Genomic DNA, 24,237 nt, shown 5'->3' with positions numbered 1-24,237 from the left:
AATCAGACATCAAAGATCCCCATGGCATTTCTCTAGTCTGGCCACAAACATCTGTCAGTACCTCATTTCAGTATAAGCAAACAGGCACGTATGAATTTTTGGCAGTAACCATCCTCATGTCATCTGAATCCAGCTAACCTGCTAGCATGTCCTTTAGACAGCAACCTGTCTGAGGGTCCTTCAGAAGCACATTTACAACGTCATAAAATTTGTGTTCGTATGCCAGCTTGTAATACAAGTAGACATCTTCACAATATGTGAGTAACTTCTTCAGGTTTTTCACAACTAAGTCAGTAGGCTGATGATGTTTACATCTAGACAAAGAAACAAGAACGTACAGGTTAAGATGCTGCATCTTGAACGAGGGCTATCAGCTCTGATACTTATCACTGTCTATAGAGGCGAAGGTGCTTGAATCTGAGAAATCATTCAGACTATTAGGGAGTGCTTGATACACAATGAAATTATTTCATTAAAAATGAGTATCTTAATGCTGGCCTTAATTAGAATAATTTCAGTACTCCAAAGGGGACCTCTGATGTTTAGTGTTTTTGGCACTTCAGACAAGCTGAGTAGCTCTCCTCCCATTTTAAGTACGGAGCACCACAAGCAAACTATTCTCATTCATCCGTTTGCATAAATTTGTTAAAAGATCGTCTTTCTGGGTGTTCTTGACACCTCTTTGCCATCTCAAGAAGAGTGGGTAGCCTATAGGCATGTTATACGTAGTCATAAAATTCTTACCCGTGCCTGATCTCAAAGCAGAGGCATTTTAATACTTACTTTATTGAAATTTCTTCAAATATACTGGATCTTAATAACCTTTGCTGCTTAAATTCTTCCAAGTAATTAAAGTCTCCTTTAAGAATCACTTGTTGGTATAGAATTTCAGCCCAATCAGGAACAAAGTCATAGGCCTCAGCCACAATAGAAGCCTTAAAAGGATGGAGGGGAAGGAGGACACCATTAGAGCCTATTTGATGTAAAACTGAAGGCAAGGGCCTCCCTGGTGGCGCAGTGGTTGAGAGTCCGCCTGCCGATGCAGGGGATGCGGGTTCGTGCCCCGGTCTGGGAGGATCCCATATGCCGCGGAGCGGCTGGGCCCGTGAGCCATGGCTGCTGGGCCTGCGCGTCCGGAGCCTGTGCTCCGCAACGGGAGAGGCCACAGCGGTGAGAGGCCCGCATACCACAAAAAAAAAAAAAAAAAAAAAAAAAAAAAAAAAAAAAAAAAAAAAACTGAAGGCAAACTGCTCTAGAAAATGACTTCATATTCACTCTATGAGTGTACAGTATTATCAGCACCAATAATGTTAGAAGGCTCTATGTATCAGGGTTGGTGAAAAGTTTGCTATTTCCCCTTCCCTGACACCCCAAACACCTTCCTTCAGTGTTTTTAATCTTCCTCACAATGGGTTAAAAGAACTGCTGATGAATATTTTTCTCACTAACTCAACTCTCTAAGGAACAGTGAGAGGGCTGATTCCCTGGTAACCATCCCTCCTTGTTAAAGGGCTAGAACCAGCCTCCCTCCCAGAAGCCCTGACTTTTTATGCTAACACAAGTGCACTGGTCTGGAAATGCTGGGGCTAAGAAGATGCTCACAGGACCACTAGCAGGGATGTTCCCCTGAACCTCAACTATCTTAAGTGCAAAGATGTCTGCCTCTCTGCTGGCTTAATAGTGTGGGGAAAGGAGACAGTATGTCTCACTGTTCTCCAACCTCTGCCCAGACAATATGCTGGTAAGAAATACTACTATGGAAAGGAAGTTGGAGAGCTGGACTGTCCTGGGTCTGTCACTAGCCCTGAGACCTTAGGTAAACCACTCAGCTTCTGGGTCCCATGACAGGGACAGCAGGAGAGAGGATGCTGGCAGCACAGGCTAGGTTTTTCTTCCTTGCTCACCTGGTAGAACCGAGGTAGGGCCATGATACAGTCCATCAGCCTGTGGCGGCCCAGGTTGATGAGCATCGTGTTCTGGCCGGTGTTCAGAAAGTGAATCTGCAGTGTTATCAACTTGGTGAGCCGGTGACAGTGCAGGGCCTGTCGCACGCAGGAGTCCTGAGGGATGAGGGTGGCAGTAGGCACAGATAAAGACTTTGTTGCCGTCATCTCCCCCGTGAACCCTCCAGCAATGGAACAAAATAAAATTATTCCTACTGCAGACACCAAGCCGCAAGTCCAGTCTGGAGTAAGACTCCCATGGTTACCTTGGCATAACTCTCTGCTGCATCCAGCATCAGAGTTAGGGCCTTCAGCAGCAGCTGCTTCAGTTGGTGCCCATCCTTGAGGCTGTCCTCTGCAGGGGAGTAAAGGAAACTTGGGTGTGTCTGACTCCCAAGGCTGGCTACTCTCATCCCACTCAGTAGTAGGGTGGACTATAGAAACAACCCAGCTCATGTTCACAGGGAGGCAGGTATGTCTCACTCAGGTAAAGGCTATTGGGCCACTGCCCCATCTAGTTCAATTTCTCTCTGAAACAGCAAGGCAGGCTTACACGGCATCATCAACATACATTGGTTCTTGACAGGTGACACCCCTGGATGCACTGGCTACAAGAGGGGTAAAATGCCTTCCAACCCCCCTTCTGTCTCCCTTTCTGCCCCCCTGGGGCCCCACTAAATATGTTAGAAGCTGAGGTGGGTATTAGTCTCATGGACTCTTGCCCTGCTTAGCCCTGAGAACCTTCCCTGGCCGGCAGCACTACCCTGGAGGTGCTGCTGTGAGCTCTGCTCACCCCAGGGCTGAGACTCAATCAATTTCAGTTGGATGCAGGCAGCTGCCTCATGGTTCTCCCCAATCTCCCGGCACATGCTGAAACACAGGGCAATCATGTTGTGCTTCTCACTGTCCCCAGGGCGGCAGCGTTTGATGTAGTCCAGTAGGGCCGTCTTCAGGGTACCACTCTGCCCAGAAAAAAGGGGGGGAGTACCAAGGTCTCAGCCATGTATTGCAAGGTAGGCAGGACTGGCCTAGTCCTTTGATTCTGAAAGTTCCTCAGAAACTCCCAAGGAAAAGGAAAAGATAAGCAAAAATGAATACAGAAGTTTATACTATCCTGAGTATAAGGAAACAGGCACATCCTCTCTGCTGGTGGGAGTGTAAATGGTAAGACCTGTCAGAGGCGAGAAGCCTTAAAAATGTACACACGTGCATTAGTCTAACGACTCCACTTCTAGGACTCTATCCCTAAAGAAGCAAGCAGAGAAAAGTGCTAAGATGGATGTAACAAGGATATTTAATAGCAAACAATTAGAAATATTCCAGATGTCCAGAATAAGATCTAAGAGAACACCATGTAGCCATTAAAACCGATGCTGACTTGAAAATTATTCATGCTTATTATTAACTGAGAAAAGCAGGCTATTTCTTATCTGCACAGCATGACAGAAGTTTGATAAAAATATGTGAGTATGTATGTATATATGTTTGTGGGTATATGTGCAAAGAAAGGGCCTATACCAAATTGTTAGCAGTGGCTGTCTGCAGACAGTAGCTAGACACACGGGGCTTTTTTTCATGTTCTGTTTTCCAGGTGTTTTTTTTTTTTTAACCATGGAACGCTTCACGAATTTGTGTGTCATCCTTGCGCAGGGGCCATGCTAGTCTTCTCTGTATCGTTCCAATTTTTAGTATATATGCTGCCGAAACGAGCACCCGTTAAGTGTCTTAACGTTGAATATTCAATACTTTTGTAATCAGAAACAAAGTTATTAAAAGAATATTTAAATGCAGGAACAAAAATGCCTCAAAAACAATTAAAATCCTGAAGGTGTCCCTATGTCCAGGACTTGCTCCTTTCCTTACAACTGGACTGGTCTGTCCTGAAACTAGCCCAGCATTGAGGAGAGTTTTTCTGCTTTGTCTCTTAATCCTGCTTGGCTGGGCCCAAGTTCCCAGATGTCAAAAGTGCACCTAGGTTTTTATTTATTTATTTGTTTATTGGCCGAGCCACGCAGCATGTGGGATCTTAGTTCCTCGAAGCGCAGAGTTAACCACTGGACCACCAGGGAAGTCCCATAGGTTTTTAAATATTTAGAGGTGAAATGGGTGAAAACAATGAATCAGCCAATGAATAACTTGAAAACAGAGGCTCTGTGAGTGCATGCCTGGTGTCACATAGTATGCTGAGGACAGACAAGCGCCCGGAGACCAAAGGCCTGGCAAGTCAGGCTTTTGCTTCCCAGCCTCCTTCCTGGTCATCATCATAAATAGCTCCACAGCTTTCTAGACCCAGACCTTGGCATTCACTTCTGAATAGCTCTCGACAATACACTTTTTCATGGTCCCCTGAAAACTCTCCACTCTAAACTGGTCTGAGCTCTGTAACCTTAAGCTACTGGTTACAGTATATGTCTTAGGGAGGTCCTTAATTCCCTCCCTCTATATCCCAGGAGTCCATCCTGATTGGGATTAATCCTGAGAAAACAGACTCCCAAGTGTCAGTGGTACATGTCATACTGCAGCTCAAAAATACTGTACACCTACCGGGTCCAATTTCTTCCTCATCAGCACTTCAAAGTAGTGTTTTTTATGCAGCAAATCAAATATGTATGTCATCTCATTGTACCTTCCAATGCCAGTGAGGAGACGCACCTACAAAGGGAGAGGGCAGCTTGCATCAGCATTGCTTGGAGTTCTCTGAGCCAGACCACTACCCCAACAGTTTGGTTGCTTTCAAATACCAACTCTGGCGGGAAGAAGGGTTAATGGCCAGGCTGCCACGCTTAACTCCTCTCCTCCTTGCCTGTCTCCCCCCCTTCCCATCCCATGTACCCAACAGGGGCCTTCTGTGGAGGATTCAGAAATGCTAGTCATTGGGAAACCACTGGCTGGCTGTCCCCTCCTCTGTTGTCTCTAAACATGACTATCAAGTGCTGAAGTGCCCTCCTCCTGGGCGGGCACTCTTCCCTCTTCCCACCACTCCTTATTACAGCACCCAGTGGCTTGCTCAGACACTTGGGTCAGTTTCAAGCCTAGAGAATTTGGGGGGAGGTACAGGAAGCTTGAGTTGTCAGCTCATTTCAATTTTCAATTCAGATATAAGAGGCAGGTCTGAACCTTGTTTTGGGGGGGAAGTAACTGCCATCTTAGCCCTCTAGAAAAGCTAACTGCTTGGTAAGGGGGTATGGCAGTCCTGGAGCATGGCAGGGATCCTCTTTGATTTCTATTCCTTTGGAGCAATCTCTGATTTGGACAGAAATCATAACCTGGAGCAGAGGGTTGAACTGCCCAGCCAGCTACCAAGTAGGTAGTGGTATCCAGATAGGAAAATTCCGTAAGACCACATCACATCAGCTCTGAGCTGATAGTCTCCAGCCTATCTGTTCTATCAAAGGTTTCCTCAGGATGGAGGGTGAAGGTGAGGGGGTGACTTACCACCAGTCCATACTCCTCACTGGGGGCCAAGTGGTTGTCTGTGAGCAGCCGGGCAGCCTGCAGGACTCGGATGATGCCCTCCATGTGGCATGTCAGTGTGAAGCAGTGATGAGCCAGGATCAGCAGCTCTGTGGCTGGGTGGGTTGGGCACTGGTAAGACAGGACTGTCAACCCTGGTTAACCCCTGTCTAGCTCTGTGCCTGGCAGGAGGGTCAAGGGGCCTGGTACAGCTGGGCCTGTCTGGAGAAGGCTCTCTCACCAGTCCTCTGAGATCCCTGACCTCACCAGTTCTAGCTCTGGGACGGCCCCCTGATGAAGTCAGTTGTTCTCTCAGTGACAGCACAGGGATTAACTCTCTTCTCAAAGACAGTCTGCATATAGTGACAGCATTTCCAAAAGGCTCAAAAAATGAGAACAAAGAACGCTAGCTTTCTAAAGATGGAGAAACTTTCTGCAGACAACCTGATGGAGTACCTGCCAATACAAGTCCGAGGGCATTCTCTGTAGCTGAGTGGAGAGTCTTAGGGCCTAATCAAGTGCTATTTGATGCTCTGCACTTCTATAGGCTTTCTAGATTGAGATGTGATGCACACAAATTTAAAACTACTATACACTATCACTATGAGCACAATTAAAAGGCAAACTGGGAAAAATATTTGGAATGCTGGAAGACAGAAGAGGGGTTCTCAGCCTTAATACATGCTGTGCCCTCTGGGCCTTTGCACCTGTGGGGCCCTCCCCAAACCTACTGGCTGCTATTGCTTCTGGTCTTGGTTTGCACATTTCCTCCCCAAACCGTTGTTGGCCCCATCAGTATGCTTACTGTGAATGACACCCCTAGTCTGTGAGCTCCAGGACTGCTGCTTAACTTGTTCACCGTACCCCTGTTTTTAGAGTGCCTGGCACACAGTCAGTACTCAGTAGATGTTGCTGAACTGGACTGAGAAGAGATACAGAAGGCTATTTTATTTATTTATATTTTGGCCGTGCTGCACGGCTTGCGGGATCTTAGCTCCCTGACCAGGGATCGAACCCGGGCACACAGCAGTGAAATTGCTGAGTCCTAACCACTGGACCGCCAGGGAATTCCCAAAAGGCTGTTTTCAAAATAAACCTATTCAACCTCTTAAAATCTCACGTGTTCACTAAACATCAGTAAAATGCCTTTTACGTGTCAATCAAATTTGCAGAGTATAATGGGCTCCAGGAAATGAAACTCTCACACACTGCTTAAGAGGGAGTGAAAGTGAATTTTTTTTTCCTGAAGTAAATTTGGCAATATATATATAAAGCCTGAAAAATGGGCATACTCCTGAATCAGGAATTTGTCTTAGGGAAATAACCATGGATGTGCACACAGATTTGCCTATAAGCATGTCTATCACAATGTTTAAAACAGCAGAAAATTGGAAGCAATCTATAGGTCCTACAATAGGGTATACATTTTTAAATTACATATAAGAGAAATATTATGTAATGACTAAAAATTATAAAAAATTATATAGAATAGTGTCATGGAAAGACATTAATGGCAGCATATTGGTAATTATAAACTATACACGGTATAATGCTATTCTTGAAAAACAAAAACCTATGGACTTGCATAGAAAAAGATGAGAGGGACACATACTACTGAATGCATACAACAACACTGTGAAAAGTGAGCAGGCTTTGAAATCACACAGACAGGGTTCAAATGCCAGCTCTGCCACTTAATAGTTATAAATTAATCAACTTTTCTAAAGCTTCAGTTTCCTTCTTCTAAAATGGGGACAATAATAGCCATTTTTCAGGGTAATGTAAGAATAAAATAAGCTAAATATGCAAATGTTAAAAGGTTACCTTTTTGTATGATTTTAAATTTGGGGCTGCTTTGCCATATATATTTTCTAACTTTTCTTCAATGAACTTATGGCTTTCTACTAAGAACTTATCAACAATCCTGGAGGAGTAGGGATCCAGAGAAGGAACAAGGATCCAAATTGAGTTTTGAAAAGACTTAACCTCAGAAGACTACTTAGAGACGTGCTTGGGCCCAAAACATGTAAGAAAGTGGCCAAGAACTTACTGCAAGACAAGTCTCCATGGGGAACGGAGGAAATCTTATCCAACAGCTTCATGCCTACCAAGGTGCGGTCTTGACACAGAGCGGTCAGCTGAAGAAACGTCTGGCTTTCCTCTGTTGGGGTGAACGTTTGCTTATGTCCTATACAGAAAGATGTGGAGAAAGGTGCTAGTTTTACCTTGAGAGAGATGAAAGGAAGACAAGAGCCCCAGGGTGGTAGGAGGCCCACTCTGCCCAGGCCTGGGCACCAGGAGGTAATGATGAAGGTGCTCCCAGGCAGCTCTCCTCTTGCTGGGGTCAAATATCTCAGGTGAGATGCCATCTTACAGGACAGCAGGAGCTCATTAGCTCAGAGAAAGGCACAGTTACTCTAAATATAATCATAAAACAGTAAACAAAAAGCAATAATAACAAAATAAATGCAATGTGTTCTCCTCTTACAAGTGCAACCTGGCAACTTGAAAGTACAGCATACAAGATATATATGAGCATAACATCAAATCCTTAATGCTGGGAACTTGAGAATGTGATCTGAAAGGCTGGGGAGGCCTGAAAGGTAGGGCACCTGTTCCCTCTGATGGGGTCAGCAGCTCCCGGGTCACCTCTTCAGCCACAAGTTCAGCCACTGTGTCTGGCTCGAGGCCCTGGGTGCTGATGAAGGCTTGAGCTCGCTTGCATCGGTCAGGCTGCTGAGAGGCCAAGATTGCCCGGAGAATGGCCTCACCATCCTGGGCAGCGACATCCATGTAGGAACAGCCCAACTCCTGAGAGGAAGGCAGAGCCAATCCAAGCCATCATTTGGAAGCAGGAAAAAGCTAGCAGAAGACAGCCTTTCCTGAAATCTGATGTGGACAGATGCCATGGTTTTCTGAGCTTAAAGATCCCTCATCCTGAGCAGGAACCTTAGAAGAAGCAAACACTGTTTCCTAGCCCTTTCTACTGCTTTGCCAATGAGGTGAATCCAAGCAAGAGAAAGACTTGTTTCAGAAAACATCAGGTGACTGATCTCTCACTGAACACTGAGCTTCTCAAATGTTATGAAACCTAAGGAAGTTAAATAAAAGGCAGAGCCCCTTCTTTATTGTTCCCATGGCAGCAGGAAACCCTGAATTTCCAAAGAAGTCTCTGAGCCTTGTTGTCCAAGGAAGGGCTTTTAGTGCTTGGCTTGCTTTCTCTCGTGCTCTTCCACTGCACTTAGAATCTACTCTTTTTCTCCCTCAATCAGCACAAAGCCAAAACAATTCCTGGCTGCTCTGGCTCCTGTTTTATAGTCATTACGTTCCATTTAATTTTATTTAACAACTTATTTTGGGCTCTTTCCCATATGGAAAGCTCACCACTGTTCCCCAGGGATGGATTCATCCTGACAAGAGCTCTGCTCCCAGGTCATGATTATAACCTGAAGGGCTGACTGAGGGCAATGTCCAAAATCCACCTTCACCTTCTCCCTTCCCTCCCTCTCAGAGGAAGCTCCTGTGGAGACCCAGCCCTTTGGCACGTACCTTGGCAAGTGCATAGAGACAGAGGACCTGCCGGCAATAATTCTTCCCATGGAGGCATTTGCTTGTCAGAGTTTCCAGAGTAGTCACCACTTCATCACTGGGGGGCAGCATCACCAATGACTGACTATCCAAACTTGAAGCTGGAAGCAAATACAGGTCTGAGGGGGGCTTTAAGGGGCTTTTAAGGTCTCTCCTCAGCCCCCTATGACTCTACCTCTCTGCTCACAGCTTCCTTCACTGCACCCTGTTGACTCTCCCTGGGTCTGGGACCACTTCTAACAGGGCTCACACCCCACTTAAACTTCTTTCATTGCCTTCTTCTAGGAAATCCCCAGCCCAGGATACTTCAAAGACTCGAAGCCACCTAATGAACACTCTAGAGATCATCACCAAAGATGGCTGCCAGACTCTCCTCCACATACACTGCCTCCCAATTTCCCCTTATGTCAAATAATCACCAGGTCTACCTGACTGTATCTCCAAAACTTCTCTCCAGTCACCACCTTAGTTCCAGCCTTTATCACCCTGCATCTAAGAGGTGTTACTGTCTCCTGCCGCCAGCCTCCCTTCTTCCCCAACTCCACTTCCACACACTCAGCATTCTTCACATTCTAAAATGCAAATCACAAAAATCAAGGATCATCTGACAGATACCTTAAAGGCTCAGTAAAATTAGAATCCATTCCTGCTTTTTTAAAAAAAGCTCTTAGCCTAAAATAAAACTTTCTTAATTTGAGAAAGGGTTTCTGTTAGTGGGAAAAGGTAGAAAAGAATATTTATATAACACTGTTTCTAACAGCAAAAACAAAATTGAAAAATTTTAAATGTGTATCAGTAAATCATTGTTAAAAAAATCATAGTACATGACCTGAGAAGGAAATCCAAAAAAGAGGGGATATATGTATACATATACTTTATACTGTACAGAAAAGTGAATCAGCTAACACAATATTGTAAAGCAACCATACTCCAATTAAAAAAAATCATAGTACATTCATATAGTAGAATACCCTGCAGTTATTAAAAGAATGAGGTCAATCTATCTGTACTGACAGGGAAAAATGTTGCAGAACAATATAACCGTATTTTTGTAGAAAATAAATATTTGTGTGTGTGTGCACACACATGCACACACCTGCACACATGTGCGAGCCCACATGTAGAAAATAATGCACGCCAAGCAAATAAAAGATGTTATTCTGGGGAATTTGGTGGGCGTGGTGTTGAACGGATAAATAACTTTCACTTTTTACTTTATGCACTTCTGTATTGTGTGATTTATTACATTAAGCATGTAATACTTTTGCTTTTAAGATATTACTCTTTTAAAAATGTTTAAACACAAAAATTTAAACAGAAAAATATAAAAAGCAACTCAGACCACGTTATTCCCCTGCTTAAAATCCTTGATTAGAGCTTTCAGTTCTAGGTCTCTCCCACTGACCTCAATATAAAACCTGGACACAGTGCATGCAGTGCTATATGAGGACTCTGAAGAGCAAGTAGTAGCAGATGGATCGAAGACAACCTGCATTACCATTTTCTCCCCTCTAGGAATCTCCAGATTGAATGCAGCGCTGCCCAAAACCCAGAACCAAGCACTACAGCTCACAAAGAGAGTGGGCTCCAGGAGACGTCCTCCAGAACAGGCTCAAGGAGCAGAAAGGGAACTCCCACAGCCCATTCTCTCTGGTCCTAGCTCCTAAGCAACCACTAGGCTGTGGTGGGAGGGCCTGCAGCAGCAGTTGGCAAGAGCCAAAACTCAGAGAGGGACCTTCTTTTCGGATCACAGGTGCTCTGGTCCTAAGGGGGCAGAGTGAATCCCTGTTCCTTTTTGTATTATCCTCCTGTCAGCTGGCCCTAGATGTGGGCAGTCAGGAAAGTACATGACAGGATGGGGTAACTAAACCTCCAGCTTTGGCCAGAAGACTGAAAAGGGAAGCCTCGGGCAACCAGAAAGTACTTGGAAGAGAGATTCAGGAAAGCAACACAATAAAGTTGTTTATAAACATTAGGGCTCATTCCTAGGCTTTGCATGTATGGATCTGATCCTGACCAACAAATCAAAGACTTTGAAAACTAAGTCAACAGACAGACCACTACGCAGGTTGCAGACTGACCACAGGATGGATCTGAACAGCACCACAAAGAATTTGAAAACTGAACTGATGTTAGAACCACAGAAAGTACATTGGAATGTGTAGTCTGAACATAGCCAGGTCAATTGCCTGCTAAAAACATATCAACATTCTTCATAGGATTTAAACAAGACGCAGCATCCCGTAACACACTATTCGAAATGTCCAAGATACAACATGAAGTTATTCAGCATACAAAAATACAGGAAGATCTCAACTCATATAAGACAAAGAAAAGACAAACGATGAAACCCAGCACTAAAATCACATAAATGTTGAAATTATCTGAAAAAGACTTTAAAGCAGCTATTACAAATGTTCCAACAAGCAATTATGAACGCTCTTAAAATAAACAGAAAAACAGAAAGTCTTAGCAAAGAAATAAAAGGTATAAAGAAGAATAAAATGGAAGTTTTAGAACTGAAATTTAAAAATCACAGAAATTTAAAAAAAAAATCTTAATAGCGGAATGGAAATGCCAGAGGAAAGAATCAGTGAAACTGAAGATAGATAAATAGAAATTATCCAATCTGAACAAAAGAGAAAGAGTGAAAAAGACTGAACAAAGCTTCAGGGACTTGTGAAACAATAACTTTTGTTTTTGTTTCATTGGAGTCATTGGAGTCCCATAAGGAGAGGAGTAAGAAGAGTATGGTGCTGGAAAAATATTTGAAAAAAAAATGATGTCTGAAAACTACCTAAATTTGATAAAGCTACATATTTAAGAAACTCAGTGAACTCCAAATAGCATAAGCCCCCCAAAATACATGTCCAGTCATGCTATAACCAAATTGCTGAAGACAAAAGACAGGAAAAAATCTGAAAGCAACAAGAGAAAAATGCATTATCTACAGGAGAACAATGATTCGAATGACTGCAGATTATTCATCAAATACCATGGAAGTCAAAAGGAAGTGGCAGAACATTTTTAAGTGTGGAAAGAAAATAATAAATGTTCTATATCCAGCAAAAATCATCCTTCAGGAATGAAGGTGAAATAGAGACATTCTCAGATGAAGTAAAACTAAGACAATCTGTTTCCAGCAGACAACTCTGAAAGAATTACTAAAGGAAGTCCTTCACACAGAAGGAAAAAGAAACTAGAAGGAAACTTGGAACATCAGGAAAGAAGGAAGAGCAACAAAAATTGTAAATATCTGAGTAAATATAATAAACTACTCTCCTCTTGAGTTTAAAATATATTTTTCGGTTGAAAACAAAAAATCTAGCATTGTTTGATGAGATTTTCAGTGTATGTAATATAATAAGGCAACTAAGACATAAAGGGAGAAGTAAAGTAACCTACATGATGGTAAGGTTTCTACCCTTAAAATATAATTTTAAGTAGACTGTGAAAAGTTACAAATGTATAATATAACCCATAAAACAACCAATTAAAAAGCTATGCAAAGCTATACAGTCAAAATCACAAATTAAAATGGATAACTAAAAAATGTGCAAATAACCCAAAGGTAAGAAAAGGTTTCCTCAAAAACCGCAAACTACCAAAACTCACCTGAGGTGAAAAAGATAACCTGATTAGTCATATAACTATGAAATAAATTTGTAGTTAAAAATCTTCCAGGGCTTCCCTGGTGGTGCAGTGGTTAAGAATCTGCCTGCCAATGCAGGGGACATGGGTTCGAGCCCTGGTCCGGGAAGATCCCACATGCCGTGGAGCAACTAAGCCAGTGTGCCACAACTACCGAGCCTGCGCTCTAGAGCCCGCGTGCCACAACTACTGAAGCCCGTGTGCCTACAGCCTGTGCTCCGCAACAAGAGAAGCCACCACAATGAGAAGCCTGCACACTGCAATGAAGAGTAGACCCCACTCACCCCAACTAGAGAAAGCCCGCGTGCAGCAACGAAGACCCAACACAGCCAAAAGTAAATAAATAAAATAAATTAAAAAAAAATCTTCCAAAACAAAAATCTCCAGGTTTAGATGGTTTTACTGGTAAATTCTACTGAACGTTTAAAGAAGAAATAACACCAATTCCATGTAATGTTTTCCAGAAACGCATTAAACTAGCATTACCCTGATGCAAAAACCAAAGACGGTATTAAAAAGAAAAAGTACAGATCAATATTCTTCATGAACATACATTAAGAATTCTCAACAAAATACCAAGTTGATTCCAGTAATATATCAAAAAGAATAATGCACCATAACAAAGTGAGGTTTTTCCTGGGAATACAAAAGCTGGGTTCAATATTTTAAAAGATCAATTAATGTAATCTACTGCATTACTAGTCTAAACAAGAAAAAAAAAAAGCACGATCATATCAATGGATGCAGAAAAAACAGGAAAAAATTCAACATTGATCCATGATAAAAACTCTCAGCAAATAGGGAACTTCCTCAACATGACAAAGGGTGTCTTCAAAAAAACCTACAGCTAATATCACACTTAATGATGAAAGATTGAATGCTTCCTCCCTAAGATCAGTAACAAGGCAAGGATGTCCACTCTCACCACCCCTATCCAACATCATGCCGGAAGTCCTTGCTAGAGCAGTAAAGCAAGAAAAATAAATAAGGCAAATAGATTGGAAAGGAGGAAAAAGAACTGCCTCTATTCACAGATATGATTATCTCCATAGAAAATCCCAAGGAATCTATAAGAAAACTCCTAGGATAAAGTGAGTTTAGCAAGATCACAGGATTAAAGGTTAACATAAAAAATCAATTATATTTCTATATGTCATCATGTACAATTGGAAACATGATTATTTACATAGGATAAACTTCAGTGAACTAGCCACAAGTCAGATAGAATCCCTCTAACTTTGCTACTTAGCTAGTTAAAAGACCTAGGTGGGACTTCCCTGGTGGTCCAGTGGCTAAGACTCTGCACTCCCAATGCAGAGGGCCCGGGTTCGATCCCTGGTCAGGGAACGAGATCCCACATGCTGCAACTAAGAGTTCGCATGCCACATTTAAAAGATCCCACATGCTGCAACTAAAGATCCCACATGCCACAATTAAAGATCTCTCATGCTGCAATGAAGATCCCGCGTGCCACAACTAAGACCAAATGCAACCAAATAAATAAATAAATAAGTAAGTAAATAAGTAAATAGATAAATAAGTGAGATAAACTGGAGCTCTAGGTTAAAAAAAAAAAAGACATAGGTGTTTCTACTTCATTGACTAGTTAATTACCTAGTTTATGAATTACCCTTAACTTAGTGTAACTGGTGTGCCAAAAGGGACCCTTTCTTACTGGAGAGAATGCCAACAGCACCTCACAGGACTCAGGGCAGTTTGATCTCCTTCACTTACTGCTTTGGACTTTTCTTAGAGGAATGCCAGGTTCTTCTTCTTCCTCAAGCAGCTCAGCACTTTGTAAGAGAGCATGGACCTCCAGGTGCAGGTCATCCACACTAGCTTCCCCTGAAGCTAGTGCTCTGCAATGCAACACCAAGGCAACATCTTGGTTATAGAAATGAAAATATCGGCATACTCTACTTGCTTCATGCACACAGCCATCATCCAATAGGCGCCCAATCAAAAAGTTGAGGGACTCCTGCTCCTTCCAATTCAGTTTGTTCTCACAAGTGTCTTTGGATGGAAGGCCATTAAATTCTAAGTATTTTGATGTGTTCAGAGCAGCCAACTTAGAGAATGAAAACTCACTGGCTAAGCTTTCAAAGGAAAGTTCACCACTAGTTGAAATCTGTTGAGAACATCTGGGGGCTATTTCCTCCTGGCTTCCCCTGAGGGTGTGCTGGGTGATGCGGCAGAGCCAGATCTGCTTCTCTAGCTCCTCCAGCTCCTCCAAAGGCACCAGGTCCTCCTGGGCAAGCCAGTGTCCTGCCAGAGTGAGCAGCAGATGGCGCTCCTCAGTGCTGCTTGGTCCCTCTTCAGCTGGGCACTCACATGCCGTAAGAGCCTGGGCTGAGAAAAAGGAAGAAGCTGCTTTGCTTGAAATGGAATTTCTCTTAAAATTCTCATGACATTTTTTCCAGAAGTCAATTCTTGCTTGTTTCAGGGACCACTGGTCAATGTGTTTTAAGGTCTGCATTTCCTGTGTTATCTGTGAAATTGAACACAGCAATTTTTAGCCTTTCCTGGATAAAGAAATATCATAAATGCTAATGCTCCCTCGGTATACCATACTTGTTAAAACCCAAATCAAGTTAGAGAACATGGGACTTGGCTACAGATGATCCTGGATATTTTATCTGGAAAGTTAAGGTATGAAAAACAACTCTAAATTTATCTAATTGAATGAGGTTCAAGAGGAAGCCACCTTATATTTAATTTTACTCAAAGTAAAATAGTTGTAGCATGTCCTGTAAGCTAACCTTATATTAAAGCAAACATTCCTCAAAAATGGGCATTCTAGGCTCATCCATTTCTGAAAGTAATGTCTGTGTCAAAAGTGAAAAAGTATCATCACTGGTAAATCACATAGCTCATTTAGTTCTCTGTTTAATGCTGGTTCAAAAAGCTAAGAGTTTAAATAACTTAAAAGACTAATGATACCTCTTCAATAACCAAGTTGTCCACAGGTAGCTCAGCTAGTTCTGCTACCCTCCTGGCCAAAGCAAAGTATCCATCTGTCTCCAGTTTTTCTAAAATTGATCTACATTCATGCTGAAAATTCTCAAGGCTGTAGCTGGTAATAATTACACGATTAATGGCTATGGACGTATCCTTCAAAATTTGGCTAAGGACACACAGCTTCTTCACATCTGGACCTGTACCAAAGAGAAGCAGATATAAGCATTTAATCAGTAAAATACTGCTATGGCATTTCAAGAGTAACTAAATATGAGGGGAGAATATTTATATTTAACATAATAATGTAGTTAAAGGGAAAATAAAAACCTATTTTTCTACTCTGGTTGGCTGGCAGAGGAAGCCAAAGGCAGCGCCTATATAGTAAGAACTATTAAGATTAGCACATGGACTCCCATCTATAAATCTGGCTTTATATACCAGGCAGAAGTTGGTGGCCTGCTATGTAGTAGCAACTCAGTTAACCTTGGGAAGATTTGGCCATTCATTCAGGTTAGTTCCATCTTTTTCCAGATTTTTCTCCTACCTTGAACAAATTTGTTTTGATGATTGTTCACTCATTCATTCACTGCAGGCATCATGTGGATCAAGACACAGAACTTCTAGGACAGTTGAAACTGCAGGTGGTCAACAGCCAAAGCTCTAACCTGGTACACTGTCTTCAGAATGGAGCACCACTTGCTCCTCCAGATATCTATCTAACTTAACCCAGGGAGACCCAGCTAAGCACTTCCTGATGTCCCCAGGAAAGTCTCTCCCTCTTTTTTTAATCAAAGTATAAGTGACTTACAATATTATATCAGTTTCAGGTGTATAACATAGTGATTTGATATTTTTGAACATTACAAAATGATCACCATGATACATCTAGTTACTGTCACCATATAAAATTATTACAATTTTATTGACTATATTCATTATGCTGTACATTACATCCTTGTGACTTACTTATTTGATAACTGGGAATTTGTACCTCTTAATCCCCTTCACTTATTTTGCCCATCCCCTCACCTCCTCCTCTCTGGCAACCACCAGTTTGTTCCTGGTATCTATGAGTTTGTTTCTGTTTGTTCATTCGCTCTTTAGATTCCACATATAAGTGAAATCAAACAAATTCTTATCCTTAGTAACATTAGGAATTCTCTGCCAATAATTTATGTGGCTGGGTTTGCTCCTACCCCCAAGTATAGTATGCATAGAGCCTATATGTGCCCTACCATAACGGAGGGCCATGAAAAACATTCTATAGGAGCCTGCTCCCAATGCCACCTGCTGAGCTGTGGTCTGATTTAGGTAGTTCCAGGGACAGTGAGACACCTTGCCCAATAACCAGCAGTATGAGCATGCTGGGTTTCTTTGCAGGCATAATATAAAACATAAGTCTTTTAAAAAACCTTTCTTTTCTCTAAGCACATACATGATATACACATACAAATATTCTATAAAAACAGAAATAATTTAATTATGTGAATAAAAGCATTATAGTAATGGTTAACAATGTAGACAATCCTTGTAATTTTTTAAGGATAGGGTTAACTCTGGCAAGAAAACAGGAAATTTATTTCTTAAGAAAATTAAAGTTACTAAAGAGCAATGAAAGTATCTTATATTAAAAGGACCTACTACTGTTTGGCCTACGTAATAACTGACAGTAGCTTATATACACTGCATTTTGGAAACACCCCCTTCCCTTCTAGTCATCAGCCCCACAGCCCACAACACAGGCATGAAGCCCAGGCATTCTGCGCCTGTTCTGTGCAAATGTGAGCTTTCCAGTTGAACATCTGTGAGTTTAAATGTGATAAAATAACCATGGTAGTGAAAAATACCAGAATCTAGCATAAAAGAACAACATTATCACTCAACAAAAACTTGAAATTATCAAACAAGTAGAAAAGAGGGTAAGGCAATATTGGTTTCATTCAGTCAGCAACAAGCTTAGAGACTGCCAATGTCTGGAGGAACCTGCAAAAAATCGACACAATTTGTCTCTTCAAACCTTCAAAATGAATTAGGCATTCCTGAAACAAGTCTGTGACCCTGAGCAACGATGACACGTTAAGGTTACTTGTCAAAGAAAACAATAATAGTGACAGGGTAGTATAGAGGCTAGCCAGGGGAAATTTGGCTATTTGCTTAGAATTAGTAGATAGTTGTATTACTTGTGTTATATCCTGTTGTGCTGTTTTAAATGCTTTAACCATGACTGAAGTTTCCTGTAACCTCTTCTTCACACCCCGATCTGGATTGCAATGTCTTATATCCTATGCATTTTAATTTCCTGAATGCCCTTCTAAAATATTTTCAGGATAAAGTAAGCTAACTTCCTAACAGCAACTTACCTGTAAGTATTGTCTTACCATCAGAGAAGAGATGCTCTATTCCAACAAACAGCTGTAAAAGCTTCCCCAGCTCATACTGGGTCCTACACTGCTGCAGCATAAGCTTCAAAAGAAAATACACATGCTCCTTCAGCCATGGGGCAGGAATGATAGCGTGGACCCTTGTGGCTGCCGTTTCAAGCTATGAAAAAAAAGAAAGCATCAGGGAAAGTGGTTTCTCAGCAACAGCAAATCAAAACCTCTGAACTTGGGAAAGTCTAAGAAAGCCAAGGTACCATCAAAGGCATCTCCTATCACAAAGGAGGATGCTTATTCAGGTCCTTTTCAAACAGCAGTGATTCGTAGTGCAGCTCAGAGGAGTAGCAAAAATAAGCCCTCTCTGGCAGCTTTGTAGTTTTTCTCTTTGTGGGACATCCTGTTGTAGAGAGCTGTGTGTGTGAAAGTCAAAAATGGGAAAGAGACCTAAAGACTGAATGGAGTGAAGCAATGCAAATACTGCCAAGTTAGTGACTGCCAAAGTAACAGTCCTGTGAGTGGCTGTGAAATTAACCAGACATGTTCCACTTAGCAGCTTCTTTAGAGAGGGGTCTAGTCCTGCCCTGAGTCCAGAAGATTTGAAATTCACATATGAAGACCTCTTAAAAAGACTTGCTTAACATTGCTGAGCTGGTTCTATTAGTTTGCTTGTAGTTTATACTATCATTAGAGAAGGATCTCAATTAGTAAGCCTGAACTTTTGTCATTTCAATCAAATGCTAAAAATATTAATAGGAAGATGACCCCAAGAAGCAGCCACATTAAGCTTGAATCAGAGCATTAGTTCTTTTTTAAAAAAAATTATTTAATTTCTTTATTTTTGGCTGCGTTGAGTCTTCATTGCTACACGCAGGCTTTCTCTAGTTGCGGCGAGCGGGGGCTACTCTTCATTGTGGTGCACGGGCTTCTCATTGCGGTGGTTTCTCTTATTGCAGAGCATGGGCTCTAGAGTGCAAGCTCAGTAGTTGTGGCACGTGGCATGTGGGATCTTCCTGGACCAGGGCTCGAACCCGGTCCCCTGCATTGGCAGGCGGATTCCTAACCACTGCGCCACCAGGGAAGCCCCCAGAGCATTAGTTCTTAGTCTTTATTTACTTGTTTCCCTACCTCTATTGCTCTAAGAAGAGGGTCTATGGCAGACAGATGATGGAACTGGTTAAAGTAAAAAATATATGGAAGTAAAGAGCTCAGGTAATGATGGAGCAGCTGCAGTGCCCCTTGGTTGGGGGCTGGAGCAGGGGCAGACAAGCAAGAATAAGAAGAGACCTGGAAGGACCTAAATGTAAAATGCAAAACTATAAAACTCCTAGGAGATAACATGGGAGGAAACTTAGGTGACCTTGGGTATGGTGATGCCTTTTTTAGATAAAATACCAAAGAAAGAATTCATGAAGGAAATAACTGATAAGCTGGACTTCATTAAAATTAAAAATTGCCATACAAAAGACAATGTCAAGAGAATCAGATGACAAGCCACAGACTGGGAGAAAATATTTGCAAAATATACATCTGATAAAGGACTGTTATCCAAAATATACAAAGAACTCTTAAAACTAAACAATAAGAAGACAAACAGCACTATTAAAAAATTAGGCCAAAGAGCTTAATAGATACCTGACCAAAGAACATACACAGATAGCAAATAAGCATATGAGAAGATCCATACCATATGTCATCACGGAAATGCAAATGAAGACAATGACATATCACAACATACCTATTAGAATGGCCAAAATCTGGAACTCTGACACCACCAAAGGTTAGCAAGGGTATGGAGACACAGGAACTCTCATTCATTGCTGGTGGGAATGCAAAACAGTACAGCCATTTTGGCAGACAGTTTGGTGGTCTCTTCCAAAACTAACATACTCTTACCATATGATTGAGTACTCCTTGGTATTGATATTTACCCAAATGAGTTGAAAACTTACCATCCACAGAAAAACCTGCACACAGATGTTTAGAGCAGCTTTATTCGTAATTGCCAAAACTTGGAAGCAACCAAGATGTCCTGCAGTAGGTGAATGGATAAACAGACTGGTATATCCAGACAATGTAGTATTATTCAGCACTAAAAAGAAATGAGCTATCAAGCCATGAAAAAGACACGAAAGAAACTTAAATGCAGGGTGGGGAGTCAAGATGGTGGAGTAGGAGGACGTAGAGTTCATGTCTCCTCATATCTCGGGCACCAACCAGGCGCTGGTGAGGGACCTCGGACACCTAGGGGATGGGAGGAATCCCTGCGTGACCAGGGTCTTGGTTCCCAGGCCAGGGGTCAGGCCTGAGCTCCTGTGGTGGGAGTGCTGAGTCCAAACCACTGGACTAACAGAGAACCTCAGACCACAGGGAATATTAATCGGTGTGAGCTCTCCCATTGGTCCTCATCTCAGCACCAAGACCTGGCTCCACCCAACTGCCTGCAAACTCCAGTGCTGGACGCCTCAGGCCAAACAACCAGCAAGACAGGAACACGGCCCCACCCATCAAAAAAAATGCGATGACAAAAAAATATGGTACAGACGAAGAAGCAAGGCAAAATCCTGTAAGACCAAATAAATGAAAAGGAAATCAGCAACCTACCTGAAAAAGAATTCAGAGTACTGACAGTAAAGATGATCCAAAATCTCGTAAATAGAATGGAGGCACAGATCGAAAAAATACAAGAAATGTTTAACAAGGACCTAGAAGAACTAAAGAACAAACAGTGATGAACAACACAATAACTGAAATGAAAAATACACTAGAAGGAATCAATAATAGAACAACTGAAGGAGAAGAACAAATAAGTGAGCTGGAAGACAGAATAGTAGAAATAACAGCCAAGGAGCAGAATAAAGAAAAAAGAATGAAAAGAAATAAGGACAGTCTCAGAGACCTCTGGGACAACATTAAATGCACCAACATTTGAATTATAGGGGTCCCAGAAGAAGAAGAGAAAGAGAAAGGGTCTGAGAAAATATTTGAAGAGATTATAGTCAAAAAATCCCCTAACATGGGAAAGGAAATAGTCAATCAAGTCCAGGAAGCACAGAGAGTCCCATACAGGATAAATCCAAGGAGAAACATGCTGAGACACACATTAATCAAACTAATAAAAATTAAATTCAAAGAAAAAATATTAAAAGCAACAAGGGAAAAGCAACAAATAACCTACAAGGGAATACCCATAAGGTTATCAGCTAATTTTTCAGCAGAAACTCTGCAGGCCAGAAGGGAGTGGCAGGATGTTTAAAGTGATGAAAGGGAAAAACCTATAACCAAGATTACTCTACCCAGCAAGGATCTCATTCAGATTCAACAGAGAAATCAAAAGCTTTACAGACAAGCAAAAGCTAAGAGAATTCAGCTCCACCAAACCACCTTTACAACAAATGCTAAAGGAACTTCTCTAGGTGGGAAACACAAGAGAAAAAAGACCCACAAAAACAAACCCAAAACAATTAAGAAAACAGTAACAGGAACATACATACTGATAATTACCTTGAATGTAAATGGATTAAATGCTCCAACCAAAAGACACAAACTGGCTGAATGGATACTAACACAAGACCCATATATATGCTGTCTACAAGAGACCACTTCAGACCTAGAGACCCATACAGACTGAATGTGAGGGGATGGAAAAAGATATTCCGTGCAAATGGAAATCAAAAGAAAGCTGGAGTAGCAATGCTCATATCAGATAAAATAGACTTTAAAGACTGTTACAAGAGACAAGGAAGGTCACTACATAATGATCAAGGGATCAGTCCAAGAAGAAGATACAACAATTATAAATAGTTATGCACCCAACATAGGAGCACCTAAATACATAAAGCAAATGCTAACAACCATAAAAGGGGAAATCCACAGTAACACAATAATAGTGGGGGACTTTAACATTCCACATACACCAATGGACAGATCATCCAGGTAGAAAATAAATAAGGAAACACAGCTTTAAATGACACAGTAGACCAGACAGACTTAATTGATATTTATAGGACATTCCACTAGAAAGTGGCAGAATACACTTTCTTCTCAAGAGCACATGGAACATTTTCTAGGATAGAGCACATCTTGGGTCACAAATCAAGCCTCAGTAAATTTAAGAAAGCTGAAATCGTATCAAGCATCTTTTTCAACCACAACACTACGAGATTACAAATCAATTACAGGCAGGACTTCCCTGGTGGTCCAGCGGTTAATAATCTGTCTTCCAATGCAGGGGACGCAAGTTCGAGCCCTGGTCAGGGAACTAAGATCCCATATGCCACAGGGCAACTAAGCCAGTGCACCACAACTACTAAGCCCGTGTACTCTAGAGCCCCTGTGCCACAACTAGAGACCCCACATGTCACAACTACTGAGCCCATGTGCTCTGGATCCTGCACACCACAACTAGAGAGCCTGTGTGCTCTGGAGCCGGCACAACACAACTAGAGAGCCCGTGCACCACAACTACTGGGCCTGCGTGCTCTGGAGCCCATGTGCCACAACTAGAGAGCCTGCACGCCACAACTAGAGAGCCCACACACTGCAATAAAGAGCCCGCACGTTGCACCTAAGACCTGACGCAGCCAAATAAATAAATAAATAAATAAATATTTTTTAAAAAGAAATAAATTACAGGAAAAAAACTATAAAAAGCACAAACACACAAACACATGAAGGCTAAACAATACACTACTAAATAACCAAGAGATCACTGAAGAAATCAAAGAGGAAATAAAAAAATACATAGAAACAAATGACAATGAAAACAGAACAACCCAAAACCTATGGGACGCAGCAAAAGCAGTTCTAAAAGGGAAGTTTATAGCAATTCAATCTCACCTCAAGAAACATGAAAAATCTCAAATAAACAATTTAACCTTACACCTAAAGCAACTGCAGAAAGAAGAACAAAAAAACCCCTAGAGTTAGTAGAAGGAAAGAAATCATAAAGATCAGAGCAGAAATAAATGCAACAGAAACAAAGAAAACAATAGCAAAGATCAATAAAACTAAAAGTTGGTTCTTTGAGAAAATAAACAAAATTGATAAACCTTAAGCCAGACTCATCAAGAAAAAAAGGGAGGGACTTCCCTGGTGGTGCAGTGGTTAAGACTCCACGTTCCCAATGCCGGGGGCCCAGCTTCGATCCCTGGTCAGGGAACTAGATCCCACATGCATGCTGCAACCAAAAGTTTGCATGCCACAACTAAGGAGCCGGCGACCTGCAACTAAGGAGCCCATGAGCTGCAACAAAGGAGCCCATGTGCTGCAACCATGGAGCTGGTGAGCCATAACTAAGGAGCCCTCAAGCAGCAACTAAGGAGCCCACATGCTGCAACTAAGGAGCCCATCAGCTGCAACTAAGACCCAGTGCAGCCAAATAAATAAATATTTTTAAAAAGGGAGAGGATTCAAATCAGTAAAATTAGAAATGAAAAAAGGAGAAATTACAACTGACACGGCAGAAGTACAAAGGATCCTAAGAGACTACTTACTACAAACAACTCTATGCCAATAAAATGGACAACCTGGAAGAAATGGACAAATTCTTAGAAAGGTATAACCTTCCAAGACTGAACCAGGAAGAAATAGAAAATATGAACAGACCAATCACAAGTAATGAAATTGAAGCTGTGATTTAAACTCTTCCAACAAACAAAAGTCCAGGACCAGATGGCTTCACAAGTGAATTCTATCAAACATTTAGAGAAGAGCTAACACCCATCCTTCTCAAACTCTTCCAAAAATTTGCAGAGGAAGGAACACTCCCAAACTCATTCTATGAGGCCACCATCACCCTGATACCAAAACCAGACAAAGATACCACAAAAAAAGAAAATTACAGACCAATATCACTGATGAATATAGATGCAAAAATCCTCAACAAAATACTAGCAAACAGAATCCAACAACACATTAAAAGGATCATACACCATGATCAAGTGGGATTTATCCCAGGGATGCAAGGATTCTTTAATATACGTAAATCAATCAATGTGATAAACCATACTAACAAATTGAAGAATAAAAACCATATGATCAACTCAATAGATGCAGAAAAAGCTTTTGACAAAATTCAACACCCATTTATGATAAAAACTCTCCAGAAAGTGGGCATAGAGGGAACCTACCTTAACATAATAAAGGCCATATACGACAAACCCACAGCGAACATCATTCTCAATGGTGAAAAACTGAAAGCATTTTCTCTAAGATCAGGAACAATATAAGGATGTCCACTCTCACCACTATTATACAACATAGTTTTG

The 24,237-nt window shown here is 41.7% G+C and overlaps 1 protein-coding gene across 1 annotated transcript in view; it reads right to left on the bottom strand.

Annotated features, from left to right (window-relative positions):
- Positions 1–133: 133 nt before the first annotated feature.
- SPG11 (SPG11 vesicle trafficking associated, spatacsin) overlaps positions 134–24,237 on the bottom strand; it is a gene marked incomplete at both ends in the record, with an annotated part of 76,400 nt that continues 52,296 nt past the window's right edge. The window contains 13 exon segments of the mRNA XM_079700176.1: positions 134–314; positions 784–935; positions 1,905–2,060; positions 2,210–2,298; positions 2,737–2,905; positions 4,488–4,595; positions 5,379–5,512; positions 7,447–7,584; positions 8,009–8,207; positions 8,946–9,085; positions 14,370–15,123; positions 15,576–15,790; positions 17,954–18,134. Of these exon segments, the coding sequence (XP_079556302.1) occupies positions 134–314; positions 784–935; positions 1,905–2,060; positions 2,210–2,298; positions 2,737–2,905; positions 4,488–4,595; positions 5,379–5,512; positions 7,447–7,584; positions 8,009–8,207; positions 8,946–9,085; positions 14,370–15,123; positions 15,576–15,790; positions 17,954–18,134 (2,616 nt within the window).

This window comes from Hyperoodon ampullatus (assembly GCF_949752795.1).
Source record: "Hyperoodon ampullatus genome assembly, chromosome: 3".
Lineage (NCBI taxonomy): Eukaryota > Metazoa > Chordata > Mammalia > Artiodactyla > Ziphiidae > Hyperoodon > Hyperoodon ampullatus.
This window is presented reverse-complemented; position numbering and strand designations above follow the sequence as displayed.